This window comes from Pholcus phalangioides, unplaced genomic scaffold (assembly GCF_987345545.1).
Source record: "Pholcus phalangioides strain wild (caught in Gottingen) unplaced genomic scaffold, Ppha-v1.0 ptg000001l_1, whole genome shotgun sequence".
In the NCBI taxonomy this organism is placed as follows: Eukaryota; Metazoa; Arthropoda; class Arachnida; order Araneae; family Pholcidae; genus Pholcus; species Pholcus phalangioides.
Genome location: NW_028301594.1, coordinates 18,786,769 through 18,813,018, shown reverse-complemented (window position 1 = coordinate 18,813,018; position 26,250 = coordinate 18,786,769). Strand labels below are relative to the sequence as shown.

The window sequence follows — 26,250 nt, the reverse complement described above, 5'->3', positions numbered from 1 at the left end:
TGTGGTGCTAATTTAAAAAATTTTCAAGATATTTTTTCATATAAAATTTTTTCAAAAATATGTTCAAGAATCTCTGTACCAGTTTCAAATGTGAAATCATAGACTAGTGTGCAATCAAATAAAAAGATCTAAGTTTTTACACCATTTCCCTGTCCTCTAACTTCCAATCAGAAACACATTGCCATGTCTTTCCTGAAGCCAACAAAAAAAATGTATCCATGTTTCTAAGTGGAATATTCCGAGATATCTGAAATCAAAAATCTGAGAAATTAAGGAAAAAAAACTAACGGACAATGCTTCTTTTCCTCGTTTAAGCTGTTCTTTCTCAAATTTCCTCCAAATTTTGAATTCAAATATCTCAGCGAATACTGCACTTGGAAACATGAAATTTTTTGATGGCCTCGGGTGAGACAGGGCAACAATTTTATAACTGGAAATTACAAGACATGGGGACTGCATAAAAATTTACATGTTTTTTATTTTACAACATACTATATTTTCCCTCTCAAAGCTGGTAGAGAGTGATTCCTGAACAGTTTTTGAGCATTTTTAAATTATAACTATACCTCAATGACAAATGGTTGATGAGATAAAAACAAATTCAAATAACTCTTGAAAAATGTTTTTAAAAATTTATAGATTAAACACAAACTACCTTACTATTTCTATAGGTAGCGTTTGAAATCATTGGTGGTCAGATGGTTGTTTCACCATCACGTGTCCAGTGCGAGCTCATCATTTGACAATGTGCTGTTACTCTATAAATTGCACATATTTTTTTATTGAATATTGATTAAGAAAATTTTTCCTATCAACGGTAACCAAGGTACGGCAATGCAGCTTTTATGGATGTTTGAGAACACCTGATGAAATAGAATTGGAAGAAACTAACGCATTCTCAACAAGCAAGGATTGGTTGTATGGCATTAAAAAACTAAGTTTCATCTTGGAATATAAAAAATACCAACTCCTACTAAACCACACATACACCTCATCCACATTTCTCTGCGGAACTTCAAACAATTTGATACATGTTGGAATGTGAGTGTTGTGAACTTGACGTTAAGTTTGTTTCTGTGTAATGCTTGTTATGTGTAGTGCTGCCATCCGCCATCAGTTTTTCTAACTATGAGTGAAGTGTAATGATTGAATAATTGTATCGTTGTAAGCCTGTTGCTCTGTGACAAGACTTTTTAACAGGGAGATTGGCCCACATTTGCACCTCAATGTTGGGAGCCATATAAAAAATACCTGAGGGACCAGACACATTTCATCTCGCATCTCCTTATGGAGATATTAAGTTCCACAGCCAGCCACCACTATGTGGGGTTTGACAACCAAGGTTCTTGCGATGAGGGAGTCCATGATGATGACAGCATAACTGAGCTATTGCTGTTATGGAGGAGGCACATTATAGAGTTGGGCCTTTTTGAAGCAAAACTTTGGTTTGAAAGAAATAAAAAGAAATAGCAGCTGTTACTTTTTAAAAAAAACCAAAATGATTCAACAAATAAGCATGCTTAGAAATAATATATATGGAAATAGTTTTTATTCAAAGAATGAATATGTAAAGTGTAGAGTTATTTACATAATACAGTACAAGAATTTTGTTCCAGGTATTGTTCTCTACAAAACTAATCTGTCAGCGCCCAGGTTAAAAATAAGGTTAATAAATTAAAACACCCTATTTCAAATTAAAGTAACTTACAGGCAAAACCAGTCATAAAAAATTGTGAAATTTTGTGGACGATATGTGGAGTGGTATGGGAATTTGTGTTTCGGGGTGGGGAATTAGTTGCACATGTTGCCACCAGAGGGCGTTTTATTAAGAAATACAGTTAGGCAAACATTTACGATTTTAACAATTGTTACTGCAACGAAACATTCCACATAATGTTCATCATTTTCAGATACCATGTGAAATCGCAAGATGTCATATTCCACAACTGACCGAAGTGATAGAGGAGAAATGTTCAGCACGCAGCGTGAAATGCTGCCTTTAAGGTCAAGTAAAGTTCTTGGATCGTGATGACTTACCTGATTATTCAAATGCCCTCAAAGCCAAAAATTGCATGGATTAAGGTCTAGGGATGCCATAGATTAGGGAAGCGCAGTAACTTCTCCAAGGTTGAGCAGTTATACTGCGGAATTGCTGTTTTGGTAAAACAATTTGACCAAGAAAGCGCAATCTCATAAACGTATCGTCATTGTGAGTAGAATACACATTGAGAAATAAGATCTCCACGAATGTTTTAGGTTTTATAACAGCTGCTGTGTGACATCACATAAATTTACATGCTTACTACAGGTATTCAAAGTGAAACACCCTCAGGTAGCGACATGTGCAACTACTTTTTTCCCCTCCGAAACAAATTCCCATCACTTCATGAAGTCCTGTACAAAATTTCACACTTTTCTGATGACTGGTTTTGCCTGTAAGCTAATTTAAAATAGGGCCTTTTAATTATGGATGCCCTGTATATCTGGCACAAAAAATTTATTTCTCGGGGCAAACTATTGAATTTGTTGAAAAAATACATTACATTTTTTTGAAAAAAATGCAATTAAATTTCCGTTGCACAAGTACACAAAAAAGCAAAACATGAAAGCATCTGCACAGGAATGTAACAAAAAAGTACCCTTTTTAATAATCGTCCATGCAAAAATTTTAAAAAAGAACATACATATATAAATTTACCAGTGAGAAAGAAAGATCTTGATTAAAAAAAAATTCACATTGTGTAATAAATATAAAATATGGTTTTTGATACAAAGTACTATGTTCCATAATAAGGCAATAAAATAATGTATCAACTTTTACAATGTACAACGAAAAAGTAAATACAACTATGATATTTTCACATCAATGCAACCCTCCTCTTCCATGTCAAGATCAAAAGGGGTGGAATTTGGATCAATTTTTTCACCATCGAACTTGAAGATCATTTTTTCAAGCGAAATGTTCCTCTTCTCTGAGTACTCTTTCATAACAATAGACATTGGCTCTAACTATTTAAAAATAAAATATAATCATACATGCTAGTCAATACAACACATTTTTAATTGAAAACGTCTTCTAACATACAAAAATTTGCAATGACAATGTATCTATATCTCCCTTAACTACTACTAAACTATACATGCATCTCTTGTAAACATTCCCCTGAGGAATTTCTAATGAATTGATGCATGCTGGAAAGTGTTGTGTATGTTACTAACATGTTTGTGATATTGCAGTTATGCATATTCTGCATTCAAGATCTACAGCCTAACACATTCAAGACCATTACTAAGTGAAAGTGACCAAGGTTGTGGCAAGGAGAGAATTGGGAGGAGGAGGGTCTAATCTTCCCTCCTGAAATGTTAAAAAGTTGCTAATTTTTACAGAATAACATGGCTATAATCGTTTTGTCACTTTCACTTCCCCAAAACATCAGTTATCCCTCTCCGAAAGAAATTTCTGGACACGGTCCTGAAAGTAACTATTCTTTTAATTCCCTTAAATGAGAGATATCCCCCATCACAAACAGAGAAAAAAAATTATCTACCATAATGTAGCTCAAAATTTTAATGAAAAAAAAAATTTCAACTTAGAAAAGGCAGCATTATAGGTACTTTGTGATGCAATTAGAATTTTCATTTATAGGGTATCCCTCACTTTACACTTTTTTTCTATATGATTTTAAAAAGCTAATTTCCAAATACAAGAAAAATCACAAATTGTAAAATTTAGCATGACATTTCATTTTAACACTGAAAACTAACTTGTAAATTGAAGACATGATATAGTTAAAACAACAAAACCCACTGGATTAGAGGATGTATCTCATACATAAATGTGAAAGTATGTATGTTCATTATACAAATCTACAGTTTCAGACAGATCATTGCCAGATTTTGCATATATACCAAACAGGACCGGGATTGAACTGTAGGCTACTTTAAAAGTTCATCAGAGCTTGGCAAATGCCCGAAATGTGTGAAAAACTCTCATGCAACAATGGTTTTGAGGCCTCAACAATCACTTTCGGAACATTTACTTTGGTTACAGTGGTTCCCACTAATGTGTTTCAGATGTGTATATGCCTTTACACTGGTTTGTCACATCTTTAATGCTGCCATTATAACAGTTTATTAATTTATAATGGTTTGTCACTTTTCCAATCCTCCCAGTAATTGAAGAAAACCCGGGAAGCGCTGGGTATTTTTGCTTGCCTATATACAGGGTGTACTGTAAGTGCTAATGCGGCCTTTATCTCATCAACTGCCCATCGTAGAGGTATAGTTTCAATTTAAAAAATGCTTAAAAAGGCATTTGAATAATATTCGCTGCACAAGTTGGACATATGATGTCATTAACAACAGAGAACAACAACTACTACGACAAAACAGGGAATAAAAATGTTCAACGCCAGCTGATGAACTCAATGCTTGCCTCAAATCATCAACACTCTGGCACACGAAGTTAAAAAATTATCATTATCCACCAACATGCGAGTTCAACTGCAAAATGACTCGGCACTGCTATAATTTTCACATCAGTTGATCAAACTTGGCAAGGGAAGTATTTCTGTAGACCCAATCACTGGACTGATTAAATTCCCAAATGGATTTTTCCAGTTGTTAAACTCAGTTCAAGAACTTGCAAACAGTCTTCTCAAACATTCAACAAAATCACCGAAACCATGAGTGGCTTTTGTGAGAGCGATTCTGGCACCGAAAAATAACAGTGTGAACAAGATCAACAAAAAAAATCCTAAAAATTATTCGACAGACTCCACATTTAACAAATCGGTTGACACTGTCACAGACAGTTCTGTACCCTGCAGAATTTCTGAACTCTTTGGATATTCCGGATGTGCCACCACACATCTTGACCTTCAAAGTCGGAGCACCTATAATGCTTTTAAGACACCGAGACTCTGCAATGGCACTAGACTCTGCGTGAAGAAATTGCACAATTACATCATTAAAGCAACGATTCTAACTGGGTATGCCGAAGGAGATGATGTCTTCATTCCACGTATCCCAATTATCACTGAAGAAATGCCATTCACTTCCAAGCGATTGCAGTTCCCGATTCTTTAGCTTTTGCCATGGCAATCAACAAAGCGCAAGGATAGTCATTAGCAGTGCCACATATCAAACTACTTGAGCCCTGTTTTTCACACGGACAGCTTTTCGTCGCCTGTTCGCGTGTTGGTAATCCCAAAAATTTGTACATCTACACACTAGATACAAATACAATACCACCACAGGCAAAATGCCCAACGAGGTGGCTGATAAAAAGATGCCCATAAAAATATGGATGTCATATATTTCAACAAAAAAAAAAACAGAAACCCAATTAAAAATGCAATTAACACAAATTATAAACAATATATACACATGATAAAATATTATACAATGCCCATAAAGAATACTTATGGTTGTCTTATTCTAAGAATGGATAGCTTCTCGATTTACCCCAACATGTTTATCGTATTTCTTTTTAAACGTGTCAATTGTGTTACAATTTACTACCTCCGGAGGTAAGCTATTCCATTTATTAACAACCCTATTAGTGAAAAAAAGTAAAGAAGATGGAAAAGCAAAAAATATTATGTATTATCCACAAGCGATTGCCTGAAGTTTTTAATTAAAATATTTAAAAATAAAAGTAATTTTTTTCTTAGTTGATGCTGAAATTTTTCTGATTAAAAAAATAATTAATAAGCTATACATATATAAAATTTTTACAGAGCGAGCAACGTCGCCGGGTATCAGCTAGTATGTGAGATAGATGTGGACAAAAGCATTCTCAATTCCCCTTATCTGAGTTCGTTAATAAACATCTTTAAATGTAACACAAAACGAATGATTAAATTTTAGGAACATTTTTGTTCAGCCATTTAAACATCTTTCAACAAAAATGACTGGTTTTTTTTAACACATTAACAATGCCATAAGAACTGATAGAAGAAAATAATTCTAATGACTGGAATCGAAGAATCTTCATAAGATATTCAAAATTCTCTGACTCGCTAAAACAGTTTTAGAGAGAGGCCAAGAAGTCAGCTCAATCTTAAGCTGCTTCATGAAAAGTCATTCTATGAGTCTAGGGAGCACAGATCTCACCAGAACCATCATGTGATTGAGGACTTCAATCACAAGTATGAAAATGTTAATGAAATAGTATTAATTAAATTCACAAAAAATGCAGCATAAATTAACAAGATTTAATTAAGATTTTAAATAATTCATTCATTCACAAAAATTTATTTTGCTGCTAGGTCTTTAGTTTTCTTTTTAATTCTCCTGAATTTCTATTATCTTTCATTCTTCTCTCTATCCCTATCTTAAATATACTAAATTTAATTCACTTTACATGATTATTTTGTGGAACCAAAATAATTATGTAAAGTGAATGATGATAATTCTTTCTCTTCATTTGACATTTTAAATGTGCATGGTAATGTAGAAAAAAAATTCTAACATAATTTCTAATTAAATATGTTTATAAATTAAATCCTTTAACATTTAATTTTATGTGAGATAAAAATAATAAAAAATAATATAATTATGGATCGAGTGTTATATGGCTCACCCTGTGAATGGTAAATGGAATTTTGAGTTTGGAGTCATTAGATTGTATCTTGATCTGCACATAATTTGCTTCGACAGTAGTATCAGAAGATTCCTCACGGGCATTCCATACGCATGAATCTGTTGATCATAAACCAAAGGATGGAATTTAAACAAAATTTTACATTAAAAAAGTGTCATTATATAACTTCACTTTTGATCACAAATTTTTTCTAATTTGGTTCTGGCATCTAAAAAATGCAAAATTCAAAGTTAAGAACAAAGAATCTCACCAAAAATATCACCAGATGTTACATTCAGCAACTTTGGGGTATCATCAAGAGTGACTATTTTATCCCTCAAAAGCAACATGATACTTGAAACTTCAAGATTATTCATTTTGGCAATTTCATTAAACACTTTCCCAAAGGTCTCATTCTGAATAGAGAAAAAAAATATGAAAAGATTCAAACTATAAATAATGTGTAAAGCACAAAGAGAAATGTTTTTTCTTAACCTACAACACATCTAGGAATGAGAATTCTTAGATACAGTCAAATCCTGTTACAATGAACTACAAGAGAAACCAGATAATCACTGTTGTAACGAAATTTCGTTGTAAAGGAATTTCAGGTTTTTCATTATTCTTATGCAAATTTATCTGGGGATTAAAAAAGTGTTCGTTAAAACGAGATTTTTTTAGCTATAACTGTATTCGTTAAAACGAGATTTTTTTAGCTATAACTGTATTCGTTAAAACGGGATTCGACGGTATAATTCTGATAAAAACCTGGGTTTCATTCCTAGGGAGAAGACTACAAACTTTTCTTTTTTAAGTCTCTCTCAGCATATTATCCAAAAAGTATTTTTCCTAAATATGTAAAATTTTCAAGGTTACACTTTAATCTATCTACATTTAATTAAAACATCCCAAGCTGCAAGAAAATATTTATAGGTGATAGCAGAGCTAGACTACTTATGGGAAAAAAACTAGGAGCCAAGCATAATGTTTCTTCAAGAAAAAATAATCCTAAAAAAATATTTTTTTGGGACTTAATGATCTTTTCCCATGTTAGAAGGCACATAATTATTATGAAATCAGAAATGGCATCCTTAATCTCTGATCTAGCCATCACATATAAACATTTTAGGCACCAATTATTGATTTTCTCAGAGATGCCACTGTACTTTAATTTGGGTATTAAAAAAATCTGGGTCCCTTTTGAGTGAAAGTGGGTCTCCTCTCAAAAAAAAAATTATCTTGAAAAAGGTATGCCCCCTTTCCCACAATTCAGTGGTATCTGTGAATTTTTTCCAGCATGCCCCAGGTCTTTTATCACCTGCTTATATCTCTTCATTGAGACAGAGCAGTGGGTTATGTTCTGGGTAGGAGAAGGAGATATCTCTGTGAATAAAATGATTTATTTCTAAAAACATGTTCTATACAAAGGTTCATTTACTTTAATTGTCTACTAAAAGGAAAAGCTTGTAAAGAAGCCCATTAATGAGAATTTAACATATGGAATTCCACGCATATAAGCAGATAGCTGCGAAAGTACTGTAATTTCCTATATGTAACCGGAGGGGAGAAAATCTGTAGGGGAGTAAAAACTCTGAAATTATCTTTGAAAATTCTGTACACGGCCCGTCATTAAGGGAAACTAAATATCTTCAACAACCCGCGTCTATATCAAAACAATACAGAAGTGTTTCTCAACCACTGAGCAGCGAGTGATTCATCATTTAATTTTTTCCCCATTCAATTCCCATTAGTCATGCTTATGACCAGGCCTTCCACTCGAAAAAAAAATACTCAACCGGGCAGCGAGCTTCCAAAGGTTGAGAACCACTGCAATACAGTACAGTATACGAAGTAGTAAAACCACTTTTTCAAGGTCGCACACGATTGTAATAAGACTGTGAAAAGAAAAAAAAAGTTTTTCTTTCTACTTTTTTCATCTTGGAACTAGGAAAGAACACATCCTGGAGGATGCATGAACCAAATTTTTATGCGTCCATTCCCGAAATTTCGGGTATTTGATGCATTATAGCACATCAATGGCATCTCTGTTTTCTAGTCCCCATGGCGACCTAGTGCCTGGGATTTGCCAAACCCTGTTAATCGGAAAACTTATTTGATCTAGAAATGAATTTTATGCATGTCACCAGTAAAAAAAAATTATAGACTTTTTGTTTTGAAACTCACTACTCTCATTGGTATTTTCAACAATTTATGCTGCCATCTGACTTTCACAACAATTTCTGGGTTAACTTCGTTATCACTAAAGCACTGCAAGTCTTCCTCGTCATCTGAAGAACAAGCATAGCTAGTGGGGATTGCCAACATTTCTTTCTGTTCCCTGAAATGTTCCCAAATGTCAATAATCAGTCAACAGTCACATAGATACACATCTGATGGAAAATTCATTTTCCAAATTCATACATAAGATAGAATTATCAAAATCACAGAAGTTTTTCAGCTAATCTCTTATAACATTGTGATTAAACAAGAAAACCCTTTCCCATACATACACCACGAAAAAAATATACAATTTCTCAAAACTAGGAATTAAAAAAAGAACTCACTCTTGCATCTTTCTGATCTTCCGCTCAATTCTATTTCGCACTGTTTTTGAGATGTGTACCTCTGTAACTGTTTCATCTAATCTAATATTGCATTCATCACTAAAAATATAGAGAGAAAAAAGAAAAATAACTATTGATAATCAATGAATTTTTTATACTACATTTGTTGTTTTTGTTAATCAGCATTTCACCATCTATGATTGAAGCTTACATAGGATTTACTTTATGTTCTGTATCTTTGAGAGTGATTTCCATGCTTTTCTTGTGATATAGCATACACAAAGGGTATGTATGCTTTGTGAACCCTGGGTGCATAAACTTTGGGCCATTTGAGCATTTTATCCCACCCACAAAGAAATTTTGAAAAATGAATTATTATTTCAAGACACACCTTTAAGGCAAGTATACATTAGAGCGTCGAATTTGTAACGTATGATCCCCTGCAGTGATTTTAATCTGTTCGTGAGTACATAAAAACTTCCTTTGCATTCCCTAGTGTTTGCTGAAAAAAACCAATTCCCAGTGGGTCCCATTCGAAAATCTCAAGAATCATTTACACCACCATACAAATTACTGAACAAACAATTATGAATGCTTATATTACATGATCCGAGTGCTAATGTATACGTGCCTTTAGATGCTTAGATTAAATATATGTAAATGAAATAAAATTATGTGTGTAAGAAATTAATAATTTTGATACAATGTTAACTATGAATAATTAACAATGAAATAAAAGAAAGTGTACATAAAGAAAGCAGTACATAGTAATTTCAAATCTATAATGAACTAACTATGCAGAATAAAAAAAATTTGCCAAAAGACATATTGACGAGCAAATAAGCTTGTAAGTTCGATACATATTAACTATGTTCATTTACCCTCACATTCACTATTTACTGCATTCATTTATCATTATCTATGAAAGACATGTTCAACATACTCATCTGAATTACTAGCACTTTGCGGAGCAACTACTGGTATCTTGGCAGTTATCTCAGCCTCTGAATCATCTGAAGATGTACTTCTGCAACAAAAAATTTCAATTTGAAAAATAAAATCAAAGCAGAGCAGGTTAGCATAAGTGAACAATAACTGATTATTTGATTATTTAGAAAAACCATGTCATCAACATAGGAAACACTGACGCAAGTCATTCAAATGCAAGATAATGTGCTATACCATAGTGCATTTTTTAGACAAAAAAGCCAGGAAACATCATGTATATCAGTGTTTCCCCCAACCTTCTTTGTCATGGATCTCCTGTAGCAAAGGCCAATGCACTTCGAACCTTTCCCCCCCCCCCTCATTGGATGAGAGTTAATTTCAATGACCCTCCCCCAGAACCCGAAATCCAAAATGTATTTTTTCAATATACATCATAAAAATTGATAAATTGATGTAATAAATAAACTTTACAGCAAGTGCAAATATTGAAAATAATTCCTTTGGAGTCAGTGTACAACAGGTTGGAAAACACTATATATACATGCACATATGATATATGATATCCTGAAGAAGTCTAAGGAGACAATTTCTTTAAAAATGGATTTGGTGCTTAAAAATTTTTCTTAATCACATCCTCTAATATGGACATTAACAATAATTATTAAATAATAATTATTCACTTAACAATTTATTCAAGAAAAAAATCATTGATTAATTTATGTAATGATTACTTAAATGATTAGCGTAATTATTTTTTACTGGTATCTAAGCAGCTATCTACGCTTCTGAATCATCAGAAGATTCTTCTTCAATCACTGGCAATGATTGTTTAAAACTTCTTAGTTCACCTTTTTTTTGTATCAGTGACTTTCTTCTTTCCCCTTTTCTTAGATGGCGCTGTTGATCCTTTATTATTTCCAGTGAGCTCTTCCACCAAGAATTCTTTAGCCAACCATTCCTCTAAATAATTTTAAAAATGTCTCAATTGAGAAATTTTATGAGAATGAAATGCATGACAATAATATTCTGAACATAAATGCATGACAATAATATTCTGAACATAAATGAATTTTTTCATAACTATCAGATAAAAAAAATTTGAATATATTCAAAACTCACTATTCATTCAAAAAAATCTCAATCGCAATTATGGCTTTATAATGACCACATGGGATTTTGGACACAGGCTTTAAACTACAAAGGTTTTTAACAGCTGGCTAATTTGAAGATATATTCAGGAAAGAGAGAAAATTAAACTGCCCTTGAAGGGAAACGAACCCATGTCCTTTCACTTTCCGGATTAATGCCCTGGACCACTAGACTACAAAGGCAATGAATATCTCAATCTTTCCTTGGATCTTGTGCGCACTGATACATGGACTGTGGGACCTCACTCAGGCCAAAGCTCACAATTGCTGACGCTGCCACCAGATGGCGACTTATCCGAGAATGATGCCACTCTCTGCTATCCATACAAAGGTTTTTAAAAGCTGGTCGATGCGAAGATACATTTAGGAAAGAGTTCTAATGCACATGAGCTCCAAGGAAAGATTGAGATATTCGTTGCCGTTATAGTCCAGTGGTCTAAGACATTCACCCAGAAAGTGAAAGGATGTGGGTTCGATTCCCCGCAAGGCCAGTTGAATTTTCTCTCTTTCCTAAACATATCGTCGCATCAGGCAGCTGTTAAAAACTTTCGTATGGATAGCAAAAAGTGTCATCATTCTCGGAGGCTTTAAACTCCTTCCCAGGCTCAATTTATCCTAGTTTGATGGTAAAATAGTATCAAATATTTTTAATGCTTATTTTTTTTTAGGATTGAATAATTAATTTTCAAACATACTAACAGAATCTACGTATAATTTTTTTTTTATTTGACAAAGCATTTTTTTTTTGATTGGAGTAAAAAATTATTTGTAAAGTTGACTTTCTATAGAAATGAAATATCTTAAGCAGCATTTAGGTATTCACATACATTTCCAAAAAATTGAAAATGTAGAATGGGGGACCCCATCTTGGGCAGCATCCAGTTTCATTAAACTTTTTATACCATGCATAAGCTGTCTTTTTCCATTGATGCTCGAATTTGATATTCTGTACAAAATTTATGATGTACTGTCACAATAGACTCACATTTAACAAATTTCAGAACACAGTAAGAAAATTTTTGTGCATCCTGTATATACCACTATCTGCTGCATTTAGCAAATTGCAAAAAAAATTTTTGAAGGAAAAAAAACAAGGGAAAATGCCTTTTGCTAGATATTTGTGCCATTTAAACTACTATTAGATTCCATAATTGAAAACTTGAAGTGGTTCTTTATATTGTGGTATGACACTTTTTGCTGTATTCGTAACAATTTTTAAAAATATATCCAAGGTTTTGAAACCCCCGGAGGAAATTATGTTACACCCTGTATTACATGCATGAATCAATGCCATGTCCTATGCACCCTAGGCATGTCGAGAAATAGATTTGTCCATACACTTCTAACTTAATTACACATAGAAAATTTCAGACCCCAAAAACAAATTTTCTAATCACCAGAAAAGGTGGCAGTTTGTCGTTGTTATCGTGTATGTCAATCAAATGCATGTTTTGAAAATGAGTAAAACAATAAATGAGAGATTCCATTTACTTTTCCGAAGTTCCTTCATTCGTTCTTTGTAACTCTCTATCCTATTCGTGAAGATGGCAGCCTCTGGCAAAACTTTGATACCCTCCAGATCTTCGTCATCAGACCAATTCGTAGCTATCTTCTGTTTTATTGTAACATTATCACCAACTACTGTCGCATCATTCTGTTTTTTTGTTGCGTTTGAAGTTCCACCTTTTTTGGCTTGGTCATCGGATGAGCTATAACTCCAACTGTCTGAACCACAGTTTATTGTTGAGTTGGGTTTGTTATCTGTTTTACTTTTCTTTTTAACGTTTTTGGCTAGCTTCTTACCTTTATCAGCACCCTTATGAGAACTTTGATGCTTCTTACGAGGGGACATTCCCAAAAAGCAATTACTGTCACTAGATGATGGATCGTCAGACTCAATCTGCATTGGTGACTTTTTTTTCCGGACTCTTTTCGTCTTCAGAGAGGATGCTCTATTTGAGCCAGTGGCAGTTGAAGTAGATTGTTGGCTATTTACTATAGTGTTGACTAAACTTGACATTTGGCTATTTAGAACACCAATAACACGTTGTAGATTAACTGATGCACTGCTTTGCAGAAGATTTGAAGCATTTAAACCACCACGTCTTCTTCCCCTACCTCTTCTGTTTCCCATCCTTGTAGCTGAACCTCTGGTTGCTGTGACACCAATAAATACGGGTGAACTGATCAGTTGAGCACTCTTAGGATCCAAATCACTCTTTGAATTCTCAAGGTTACGAGGAGGAAGAGTTTGAGGTTGTTCGTCACGGTCACTATCAGACAAGAATATAATGTTTCCAAAGCAACTGCTGGATGTTTGATCACTTGGCGACACAACTGGCTGTAAAGATGATTGAGATTTTTTTAATGCAGGATTCCCTCGAGTTCTTCTTGGAGCTGATTTCCGTTTTTTACCCTGTCCTCTGGATGGATGACCTGCGGGTGCCATCACTGCAAGCTGAGTAGGTTACCTATTCAATAATAAAATCAATATTGATCAGGATTTTATAAAGATTTCACAGAGTAATGAGAAAACTAAAAATAAGATAGTTTCAACTGGACATGTCAACTTTACTAAACTACATTAATCAACTTTGGTATTAATTTTGGTCACTGAAAATTATCCTGTGGATTTGAAGATGTGAACTATTTTTACATACATTAGAAAAAATAAGGTAATTTAATATCAAAAAATTTGAGTTCCATACCCATTAACATGTAACATTATTTATACTAGAAAATATACCCACTAGGGATTCCCAAACATTTTTATGTTCAAAGGAAGTAATTGCATACTCTAAACCGGGGGAGCACAACCTTCAGTGTGCGAGCCAAATTCAGCCTGCCAAAGGGTTCCATCTGGCCAGTGAAAGATGTTCCAATAGAAAAGTATCAATACACACAACACAATAAAATATCTAGAATGATCACATCTTTCACAAAAATACAGAAAATTGGGAACCATACAAGGCATTGCCAATTACTATTAAAAAAATTGTCAAATGCAAGTAGAGTTGTCAATAATTACAGCAAAAAATTGCTAAAGGCAGGTAGAGTTGCTCACTACAGCCAAAAAAAGTTTCTAAAGACAAGTGAAGTTGCCAATAGTAGCCAAAGCCATTTTAAAAGGCAAATGAAGTTGCCAATAACAGCCAAAAAATTATTAAGTGCAAATAAAGTTGCCAGTCACAGCTAAACAAAATTGTCAAAAGCAAGTAAAATTGCAAGTTAAAGCACAAAAAAATCATCAAACGCAAATAAAGTTGTCAACTATAGCTGAAATTGCTGAAAAATTGTCAATGACAGGAAACAGAGGGCTACTGCACATCGAAATGGGAGAAAATTCAATTACCTAAAAAATTTACATGTTTGGCAAATATGTGATGGATATATTTATATGACTATATAATTAATCACAATATATGAGTCATAATTGTCATAAATTATGTCATGACTCATGAAAATGATCCTAACTACTTTTATTTCAAAAATTTGAGTTGAGCCTTGTTGAAAATTAGGCAAGGAAAGTAACATTTTGTAAAAAATAGGGACAGCCAAACTCATGGAAAAGTCCAGTAAAATACGGAATATATGATCACCTTATTTTGGCCTATATACGAGTTTCTGGCTCAGGAGTGGCAGCGATACTGCATGTCTGACCTGCGGACTAAAAAGGTTGTGAACTCCTACTCTTAACCCTTGGTAATGAGATCAGAATTTAAAAACCTTGTAGCACTCCTATTCAATCTTGAGATACTTTGGTTGTAATTTGGTTAGAAAATAACACATGCTGTATCAACAATAGAATGTCTCTCGGCACCCCTGCCCCAACATTTCAGAGTGCCACTCAGCTTAGGAATCGTAGACAGGGTTCAAATAATTAATGTGCATGACTTGACATGTGTCGTGTTGACCAAAAAAAATTGGTACTGGAGCCTAAAATTTAATAAACCGGAGGCAAAAAAAAATTTTTGGAAATCATGTCAGCATGTCTGCCATGAGTGGTCTGAAGCCTACAGGAATTCCTCTCTTGATACTGAAATAGCATGTCTGCCAACACAAAAAAAAAAAACATCAGTCCCCCGGAAAATTGGGGGGGGGGGGATAACATTATTTTTTTACAGTTTTTCTTGAAAAAATATGCTTTGATCTTAAGAAATTTGGTCAGAGCCAAAAATACCTCATGATTTGTCAAGCTCGGTTAAAGAAACCTTAAAGAACACCAAAACCTTGGTTCACTTTATCTGAGCTAATGCGAGAACATCTCATAAAACTTATAACCAGCAGTGTATTTTTTGGAGAAAAAATTGTCTAAAATGTTTTATCACCTTATCCAAGACATAAGAGCAGAGCCACTACTAAGGGAAGGGCGGGGGGTATGTCTGGTCCACCAGGTGACTAGGAGAGAGCTTCAGAGTTCATTCTTTTTCCTATTAAAAATTACAGGGACGAGAGAATGCTAACTATATTACTACTACTTGACTGTACATGCATCTCATACGCATTCCTCGGCTGAATTTCCAAAAATTATACTGGCTGGGGACGGAAGAATAAATTTTTGTTTCAAGTTGCAGCCTTGTTCAAGAGAATCAGATTTCATGCCTATTGTTATTGACTCACTTCATTAGTAGTCACCCATAATAGGGTCAAGGTTTCGGGCCACATCAAACTGCTCAAGAACACGTGGGTTCAGCTGAATGGTTCAATGGTTACTGGTTATGATTATAATACCGAGCTGGATAAATCCCTGACAGCTAAAATATCAGTACTGCCGCCCAAGCTTCTCTTTGTATAGTTACTAAATTGCAGGCTGAGAGCAGCACAAAATGCTTGGAATTTATAGTAGCATATCTGACAACATGAAAAAGGGTCATTATGACCGAAAAAAGTCTAAAGATCCATTATTTATTTTTTACCTTTTTCTTTGGGTAAAAATTTTTTTGGTGCCTAGATTTTTTTGTGATTTGTCCAGCCCTGGATTAATGGTAAATATGGTTTAAACAATACTCATCTGTCATCACATATTATCTTATTGATAAGAATAATTATTATAATTTTGATACCTTCATTGTCTAGACTGCAAAGATTGTTGAAAACAATAAGAGTGAAGGTGCAATTCTCTGTGCAATTCTGATTCACAATTCTCCCCATTAGAAAGAAATGTGCACATTCGCAATTCTTTTCTTGCAGAATGCTGCTCAGCCCGATCAACACACACACACACAGAGGTGGCACACCCACTTGTCAAATTCTTCACAAAAACGTTGATGAATCCCTACAAAATCAAAAACAAAGGTGATAAAAGGTCTCTCTCTCACATAACCTTATTTTACTTTCATTCAAAAGCTTCCCGTTAGAGGAGCCTGTATCCACTCGTGATACAGCCATCTCAATAGCACCATGGATAGCAGTAATAAACCATGCAAAGTGATGTTCTAGGGCTCTACCAAGCTCGAAATAACTGTCTACAAATTTAAGTACTTCCTCTTGAAACTTGATGGCTATTGCACAGTCTCATTATCAAGATGCTCCCGAGTTGAGGTCAGGTCCCATGAGTTAAAATGGTTCTAGTTCCAAAACTGCAGCCTCCCCTTGTAAGAGGGGTTTTATAGCAGTGCCTGACAAACTGAAAAAAAATTTCAGGCACCAGCTAAAATCAAGCATAATTTTAATCTCGAGGAAAAGTCATTGTTTTTTTTACTTTACCAGGACTTTTATATTCTTTTCCTATGTTAAAAGACACACTGTCATGAAATCTGAAAATATTGTGTCAAAGATTCCAATTTAGCAATCTCATACAGAAAATTTCAGACACCATTACCAAATTTATAGTTGCTATGGCGACCTGGTATCTGGAATTCGTCAAGCCCTGTTCGACAGGTAAGTGGATGATGAAATCAGTAGCACTTATTCCTGATACATCTGGATTAGATGCTTCCCATCACTGGTCTTCGTAACACCCCCCCCCCTCCCCTCCCCAAACTATTTGGAGGCTTTTTCAATAGCGGGAGGGGTGTGTGAAAGAAGAAAGCACTCATTCAGAGGCAGCAACTGGGAAAGATAGGTTTAAGTCATACAGAAGTGTGGGGAGAAAGAAAGTCAAAATTTGGACAAGTCTGCTTTAAGAAGAAATATCAGAGCATAAAGGCCAGTTTTACACACGTCTAATAGTTGACTAAATTTTAAGTTGTCAAGTACTTTAAAATGTATGCAGACATCTCTTTCAAGGGCCATTTATATAGCATTTCGTTGTTTAGTAGATAAGTAAATTGATCCAGTTTTATTTTCTACTGTGGGTATGTACATGGTGCCGGACGTTTATTCAGCGTAAGGTGAAACAAAAAGTGATGCCACTTCTGTGTGTTCCTATTCTGAGAGTGCATGTGCATTAATGATAAGTGAATGTTCAAGAATTGATAAATTTAATTAGGACTACTATTGGCTACCATTGACTGTTGGCCCAGTTAGTAGAGTATAGAACTGTATGAAAGTTGGCCGCTGTGTGGTCGTGCGGGCATCATGCTGGACTGGACTCTTGTCCTAAGCATTGGTTTTCTGCAGTTTTCCGGCTTCAAAGCACAAATGTAAGCTCATTTGTAAAAGTCTCTCCGCAGAGAGCAGGCAGGCCTACAACACGATACTAACAAAATAAGAAAATTCAAGTATTTTCATCTTTACTTCAGAAAATGGAAGCAAAATGAAGAATGAACACGAAACAAGCGCAACTCGAGAATATAAATACATTAGAGCCAAGCATACACTCTCAGAACACACATTCTTCCTCTCGCTCTTTGGCATGTGCCGATTCGTTGGAAATTCTATAGAGGAATGTGTACGAGGTGCATGTTCAGTTAAGTAGTAGTAGTGCGAAAGTTGATGGTTCAAATCCCACGTATAGCTCTATTTTAGTTTTTTCTTACTTTCATCATCAATTTTTTTCCCTCTCTTACTTGCACCTTTGATTTTTGGATGATATCCAATTTATTTTCTTCTGATTTTCAATAGTATTTATTTAAAGCTAATATTAAGCGTTTGGTCATCCCTGGAGCGTTGCCTCAGCATCAGCCTTCATGTGACAATTGATTCACTTTTAATTACTTATATTCGGGGGTGACGTATCAGCAAGCCCTGCCAAATTTTCTCTTGCTAATCATAATATAGGTATGATAATTATTAATTCATTATTTTCAAAAGGTACAGCAAGTTGGTGAGGTAACTTGATCACATCTGCTATACATACAATTAACATCAGTCTCACGTGTTTAAAAGATCCAACAAGAAACATGTGATGCCCCAGCTAGTCTTCTGTTGTACCCGAAAAAACATCTGGCTTCGTATACATATCCTCTGCCTTTATTTTATCAGTTAAGTAGGCTTTTTGCGTATGTGCCAGTCGACATGACCTCGTGTTATCCAATGATCATACACTACTTGATTATTTACACAAGGACAGATTTTAAGAGCACTTGACAACTTAAATAAAATTCAGTTTACTACTAAATCACTCAACCTGTGTGAAGAACCAGCCTTTAGTTACAGTGCCGCGGCTCTTCTTTAGCTTGATTTTCACCTGGGTCCCCACCCCGACTCTTCCTAGAATATCCCTGAAACACAAAGGGTCCATCTGGCTCCCAGTTGAAAACCAATACTCTAAGATGGCATTTCCCAACCTGTGATCCATGCATATTTTGTAAGGGGGGTCTGACCTCTAACCAACGCTATATTGCAGCTTCCTAAAGCCACTCAACAAAGGATCGCTTCCAAAAAGCTTTTGTCAGGGCTGTTACGCCTTGGCGCACAGGTTAAGAACCCCCGCTACAAGGTTCCAGGATGAATTGAATGCCACTAATGGGGGGGCCACATCATCAAAAAGTTGGGAACACAGCTCTAAGATAATACTGACGAGCTATAGTGCATCAAATACTGAATTTTGGAACAGGACATAAAAATTTGATTTAGGTATCCCATGGGATGCACGTTTTCTAGCAATAGACAATGAAATTAAAAGAACCTAGTAATAAGTTAGTAAATCAATCCTTTTTTTTTTTTTTTGAATGAACCTTTGCATTGAGCATGTTTCTAGAGATGAATTATTTGATTCACAAGGATACCAGTGAACGATGGGGGTTTGGCGGGGAAAGGGCTTATACGTTTTTTTAGAGGGACCCACTTTCACTCAAAAAGGATCCAGATTTTGCCAATAACCTGTGTTCTACTTAGAGTACACAGGCATCTCTGATTCATCACCATCTATTTCTGGGGAACCTCAAGGGTTCCTCGGAACCCCCGTTTGAGAAACACTAGTTTGAAGCTTAACCATCACATTGGTATGGTTTCTCAATCACTCTAATCATTCTTTTTCAACATATAGTGATAGAATTACGCACTGATTTATTCAAGATTTAAAAAAATGATTTGCTCGATATGCAATACAATACAATGAATATTTTCAAAATGGAATTACCTCGATAGTTTCGTTCCGGACATATTTGTTTTGCGTGGATACTCGCGATTGATGGAAAGTTCTCTTTAAACACAGGTTTGGATCGAAATCAATGCGTATTCGCGAGCGATTACGGCCTTTTTGACTTGACTTGACTTGTCTTGTTTTACGTCCTTTTGTACCAACCTAGGGTTTTAGGACGGGTAAAAAAAAAGAAATATACAAGGTTAATGTGTTAGTTTGTTAGTTTTTTAGGGTAGGAAAAAAATTTTTGATACATCAACATATATGGAAAATACCATACATTTAGAAAATTATAAAATAACAAACATATATATAACTATACCCATTCACTTTGTATATACCACCTATACAAAACCCATACCAGTACACAGCTTTATCACAAATTGTACAAATATTAAATCAAATTCACAATATATACAGCACAAGAAATTTTCTCGCATCAAACCAAATAGCTACATACAAGAAAAACAATCATTCTTGTATGATCCAACATAATTATTCATAACAAAAATCACAATACATTAAGCAAAAAATAAAAATAAATAAAATAAATTCCATAAAATAGACAAATGTATAAAAAAAAAAAAAAAAAAAATATATACAAGAATTATAACGATGTTTGCAAGACATGAGTAGATGGAAAAACAAATCAGTGATATTTACATCAGATTAATCAGGGACTTGAGGGGAAGAAAGATAGAGAGAGAGAGAGATAGAGAGAGAGAAAAAAAAAATTAAAAAAAAATTTGATTATTCAAAACAGGATGTATATCAAATTATCAAATTTTGAGAAGAAAAAAAAAAAAAAAAAAAAAAATCAGAATCTATTACATTTAGATAAATACACTTCCAATCCTTTGACAAATAATTTTGGAGGAGCAATAAACATAGCTCTCCAATTACAATTCTGATTATTTCTTATACCAATACTTTGGAAAAAGGTATTGCGATATTTATTCCAATGTTTGCATATAAAAAAGAAGTGATCATTTGATTCTTGATCATCACAATAGTCACATTTCGCAGTCTCTTTCTGATTAATTCTGCACAGATAACCATTAGTTGGGGCTCTGTTTGATAATAATCTGTAAAATAATGTTTCATATTTTCTCTTCGTAAAGTAAGGTGAATATTTATTAATAGTATTAAAAAAACGTGATGCAAGTGGATAAAGAAGCTGATATCTGAAATATCGTTCAATGTGGATGTTCCATGACTTCTCAAGCAAATTCAGCACATCTTCAACATATGAAAAATCTGGAAAAGTAGGGTTTGCATTATTAGCAGCAGTTCGAGCCAGTTTATCTGCAATTTCATTGTAGGAGATGTTCTTGTGACCTGGTGACCAGACAATTGAAATGAATTCTGCCCGGCTAGAAGCATCTATTAAAGAGAGATGTGTAGTAAAGATGGCTGAATGTGACTTTGGATTTATGGAGGCTAATGCAGAAATTGCTGATTTGCTGTCTGATAATATAACATAGTGACGTTTTTCAGATATAAATTTTGAAGCAGCAACAGCAATGGCAAGACACTCAGCTGTAAAAACAGAAGAAGAGTCATGAACTGTAGCCTGGAAAGTTCTCATATTTTTATTACAAAAGACTCCTATTGTTGTATGAACTGATTTGGATGCATCACTAGCAATTATAATTGAGTTAGACCAATGTAATTGTTCGTATTGTTGAAATAAAGGGTTGACCAAATTTGGATCTGTCGTAATCTGGAATGGCAGTTCATCAGTAGTATACGATATATTAGAGATGATCCAGGGTGGATTAGCAAAAACTATAGGTTGAACTGGTATGAGTAGATGATTGTCCTGGATGAAATTTATGACTGAAGAACTAAACATGGGTAGAGAAGAAGTCACAGCTGTATTATTTAAGTTGGCACTAATGAATTTGAAGCTGGTGTTGTACGTTGATGCTCTGGCTTTAATAATTTGTCTTGATACAGATTTCATAATCATTAGTTCATAAGGAGGTTTGCCACAAATACTTAATAATAATGGTATTGGAGTTGAAATGGGTAATCCAGCTGCAATTCTGAGAACTTGACGATATAATACTGCACATCTGTTTAAATTTCGTTGTGAACAGTTGTGCCAGAGTAAAGAACTATAATTGAAAAAACTGCAAATGATATTTGATGCAATAGCAAGGAGTTTGCTACCAGGGGCTCCTCTAAGACGACCAGCAATGATCCGAATTATGTTTAATGTTTTTATTCCTTTTTTTAGGATGTGATCAACCTGAGGATTCCAAGTAAGTTTCTGGTCAAAGATGACACCCAAAATCTTGATGTTTTGTACTAATGACAGAGGGTTCCTATTAATGGCCAGATTACAAGTACCAATAACATTTTTCTTTGTAAATATACTATATGAACACTTTTCAACTGATAGGGTAAAACCCCATTTTCCTAACCAATCAGTAATCTTCAACAATGCATTGTTTATATTATTTTCTAAGATTTTAATGTCTTTATCACTACACCATAACAGTATGTCATCTGCATAAACAAATTGATGGATAGAACTTGGTAATTGAGCAAACATATCATTCATATATAAATTGAAAAGCCATGGTGATATAACTGATCCTTGAGGAAGGCCTCTATCAAAATTGATTAGATTTGACTTGTGATTTCTCCAACTAATATAACATTTTCTTTCAGATAAGAAACTTTTCAACCAAGCAATAAATTCACCACAAAAACCTGTGGATTGAAGTTTATATATAAGAGCAGAATGTATTATAGAGTCGTATGCACCCTTTATGTCTAGAGAAACTAAAATTCCAATCTCTTTAGATTTGAAAGTATTGACAATATTGCACTTTAAATCATTTAACAAATTTTGTGTCCCAGATTTAGATTTAAAAGCATATGTGTTTGAAGGGAACAGTTTATATTTCAGTGATATCCAGTTCAATCGAGATAAAACAATGCGTTCAAAAATCTTCATAATTGTGTTTGTGAGAGTAAGTGGTCGATATGATGAAGGGCAAGTAGGTGTCTTGTTGGGTTTGAGAAGAAATATTATCTTTCCCTGCTTCCAATCTGAAGGAATGGTGCCTGATGACCAAATCTCATTAAGTTCAGAATTGAGGAATTTTAGATGATCATCTGAAATTAATGAATAGGCCTTGCTGTTAATTGAATCAGGACCTGGAGTTGTATGTGGTGATTTAATAATTGCTGTCTTCAATTCCGAAATTTGTATTGGAGAATTCATATCTGTGGCAAAGTTTTGACAAGGGCCACAAAAAAAATCGAAGTCTTTATGGATATAAGGTTTGATGAGGGTTTGCTGTAAGAGTTCAATTTGTTTATAAGGATCACTGATGACTGTATTGTTATGACAGAATAACAAATTTTCATCTTCATATACTTTGGAGTGAATAACTTTCAGTCTTCTTAAAATAGTAAAAATTTTTGGATAGGCTGCATGTTTATACAGTTGATCTTCAAATGATTTATTTCTTTGATTTTTCAGAGTTCTTTTAAAAATAGCTGAGTTTTTCTTATAATTAATCCAGCATACCTGACATGGACATCTCCTGTATTTTCGAAATGATCGTTTCTTTGCTATTAGCAGCATACGTAGATTAGCATCAAAGTAGTCATTGTATTTGAAATGATGACGATTTGAAGATCTTTGAGCTTCCATGTGTTTATTTTTCACAAAATTAAAGTAAGTGATATTTTCATCATAGTTATTCAGACTGTCATTAAATGTTCTCCAACTAGTGTATTTATGAATAATGGATGTAGATCTTGCTTGAGTTTTCAATTCTAATGTTATTGGAATATGGTCACTGTCATACAGAGAGTTACCACATGACCAAGTAATATTTCCAATTAAATCGGTACTACAAAAACTCAAATCAATTGAGTTGGAAGATTGTGAAGAGTAATGAGTTGGAGCAAGCGGTTGAATTAGCCCAATAGAATTCTGAAGATACCAATTATAAAGCTGACGACCAGCATTATCAGTTCTGGATGAGCCCCATGCAGGATGTGAGCTATTAAAATCACCCAAAATAACAAAAGGTGGAGATATTTGATCAAAAATCACATTCATGACGTTAATAATATTTGAAGAATCTGATATATATAAGTTTACAATGGTGAAATGAAAATTCTGCAAATAAATTTTGATAACAAGAGCTTCAACACCAGATGAGTTATATTTGAAAAGAATGTTTGATGGAAACTTATTTCTGATAGCCATTAATACACCTCCTCTCCCACTGTTAAGTCTATCACATCTGTATATTTGGAAATTAGGTAAATAATATAATTCATCAGATAAAAATGTTTCTTGGAAGCACATGATATCAAAATCATTCATGAAACGAAGAATATGATATTTCTTATTTTTAATACTTCTACAATTCCATTGAAGAATTCTATGGATGTTAGTCATGTGTGATTCAAACCGAATCTTCAAGTAAATTTTTAATAAAGTAGTATTTATAAATTAGTTTGGCAATGAGTAAATGTGGCATAAAATCAAATATAAAAAACAGGTTAAGACTTTCTCTTTGAACCATGTCTGTCTTTAACAGTTTCAGAAATGGTGCTATTGAAACTAATTGCATCTCTCAATTGATCATCAGAAGAAGCCGATCTTTTTCTTGAAGAATTAACAAGATCTTTTAACATAGGCTGAAGCTGGTTAGATATACAGGAGATGATTTCTGGTACAATTTCTTTCAATGATTGTGTAATTATTTCAGCTACAGACTGTTTGATTTCCAGCATTATTGATTCTTTTATTTCTGCCAGTTCTTTTGCAACAAGAGATTGGATATCTTTTTTGATATTAGATAAATCTATGTGTTGAGACGAAGTTTGCACTCTAGTGGCATATGACATCTCATTTGGCTTACAGAATCTCCTCGCTACATGAATAGGCACATTATGTTCAGACTTGTAATTGAGAATTTTTTGTTCATGGATATATTTTGGACAATTTCTGTCAGTAGGAAGATGATCTGGTGATGAACAATTAATGCATTTCTTTTCACTATCACAATCTTTGGCAATATGGTTACCACCACAATATAAACAGATTTGAGACTTGACTGGGCAGAATTTTGATTTGTGAAAGAAACTGAAACATTTGTTACACATGGAAGGTCGTTCTATAAATCTTTGTGGCTTAAAGATCTGATACCATAATTTAAGTTCAATGGGCACAGAAGTCCCTAGTGCAATAATAATAATAGTTGGTGTCTGAATTTGGTTTCGTAGAATATGGCGGATATTCAAAGGGTAAAAACCATTTAGAATTAACTCATTAGCAATTTCATCTAATGGAATTTCAACTGGAATATTCCTCACAATATATTTTGAAGATAGTGTATCGGTTAGAAGTGAGTTAACAACTGGAATGTCAAGGATAGTTTTGATGTTAAGTAGCTCCTTCGCCACCAATGCAGAATTAGTAGTAACAAAAAGATCACCGCTCTTGGCTACCCTTATTTCAGTAATTTGATCTGAATTGCTGATCATATTAACAAAGTTCCTTCTGAGATCATTAGGTCTGGACGTTGGAATTCTGGTATTTCCGTGATATTTCACGGTGAAGCTAGTGATGTCTGTTGAAAAATCTATTATTTCATTATCAGAATAATTAGATGACCATACAGGGAAATTAATACCCTGACCTTGGTTTGCATTACCATTCCCTTCTTGAGTCTCCATTAAACTTGCCGCCATTATCGCCAGAGCTATGGTGGCTTCAATTTACGAAGCCATATAAATAACTGAAGACAACTTGAAATTAAGTATTCAATACGGGTATGAAGTTAGAAAACGTCTTCCGACGTTGTTCGATGACAACTAACCCAACGCTGGTACCACTAATGTTCGACACAATAGGCCTGTCTTTCAATCTATATTCCTTAACTTGATAATTGTTAGAGCAAAAAAAATACAAATTCACAAAACAAAGAATTCAATCACGAAGAGCAAACACAACACGTCCGTTCATGAACTCACCTCTTTGTCTCTCTCTACGGCCTTTTTCCCGCTGAACACTACTGACTACTCACAATAACTCAGACGACCGTAACTGACATTGATTGACTTGATTAATCATTCATAAACAGTCGAATAGATGAGTTCTAAAAATGACTATAGTTTATCAGTCTTAGATATCTGTGCCCATACAACTAAGATTTGCCGGTACAGTCCCGGATTTTTTCTGTTTTACTGTCTGTCCCGACTTTTTTGCAAAAATGTCTCTATTTCATGACCCCCCCCCCCCACATCCTGTAGTGGGGTCTATAGGCTGGGATGTTTTGCGGGGACCCTCGGTCAGACTTTTAACGGGCCCCTTCTATAGTTAATTTATAGCGTGAAATACTCGACCCGCTGTGGTGGTCGAGTGGTTATAGTGACGGACTCACGATGCGAGGATCCGGGTTCGAACCCCACAGTGGTGGTCGGCTGAAGTTGGTTTTCTGTGGTTCCCAACTTCAAGGCGCAAATTCGAGCCGATCTCCCCGTTAAAAAGTCTCGCCA

The 26,250-nt window shown here is 34.4% G+C and overlaps 1 protein-coding gene across 4 annotated transcripts; it reads right to left on the bottom strand.

Moving 5' to 3' along the window:
• Window positions 1-1,532: 1,532 nt before the first annotated feature.
• On the bottom strand, window positions 1,533-25,788 carry LOC149090015 (uncharacterized). 4 transcript variants are annotated; one of them, XM_089231965.1, is made up of 11 exons: window positions 25,726-25,788; window positions 19,711-19,875; window positions 16,310-16,521; window positions 12,738-13,717; window positions 10,947-11,058; window positions 10,094-10,177; window positions 9,151-9,249; window positions 8,771-8,924; window positions 6,858-7,002; window positions 6,587-6,705; window positions 1,533-3,009 (listed from the first exon to the last, which is right to left on the bottom strand). In XM_089231965.1, the coding sequence occupies exons 4-11, from the start codon at window positions 13,693-13,695 to the stop codon at window positions 2,848-2,850; spliced, it is 1,833 nt and encodes a 610-aa protein (XP_089088091.1). In that variant the 5' UTR covers window positions 13,696-13,717; window positions 16,310-16,521; window positions 19,711-19,875; window positions 25,726-25,788; the 3' UTR covers window positions 1,533-2,847. The 4 variants fall into 4 exon arrangements, with proteins under 4 accessions (XP_089088091.1, XP_089088084.1, XP_089088079.1 ...); XM_089231958.1 differs by lacking the exon at window positions 25,726-25,788 and adding an exon at window positions 25,407-25,544; XM_089231953.1 differs by lacking the exon at window positions 16,310-16,521.
• Window positions 25,789-26,250: the final 462 nt, after the last annotated feature.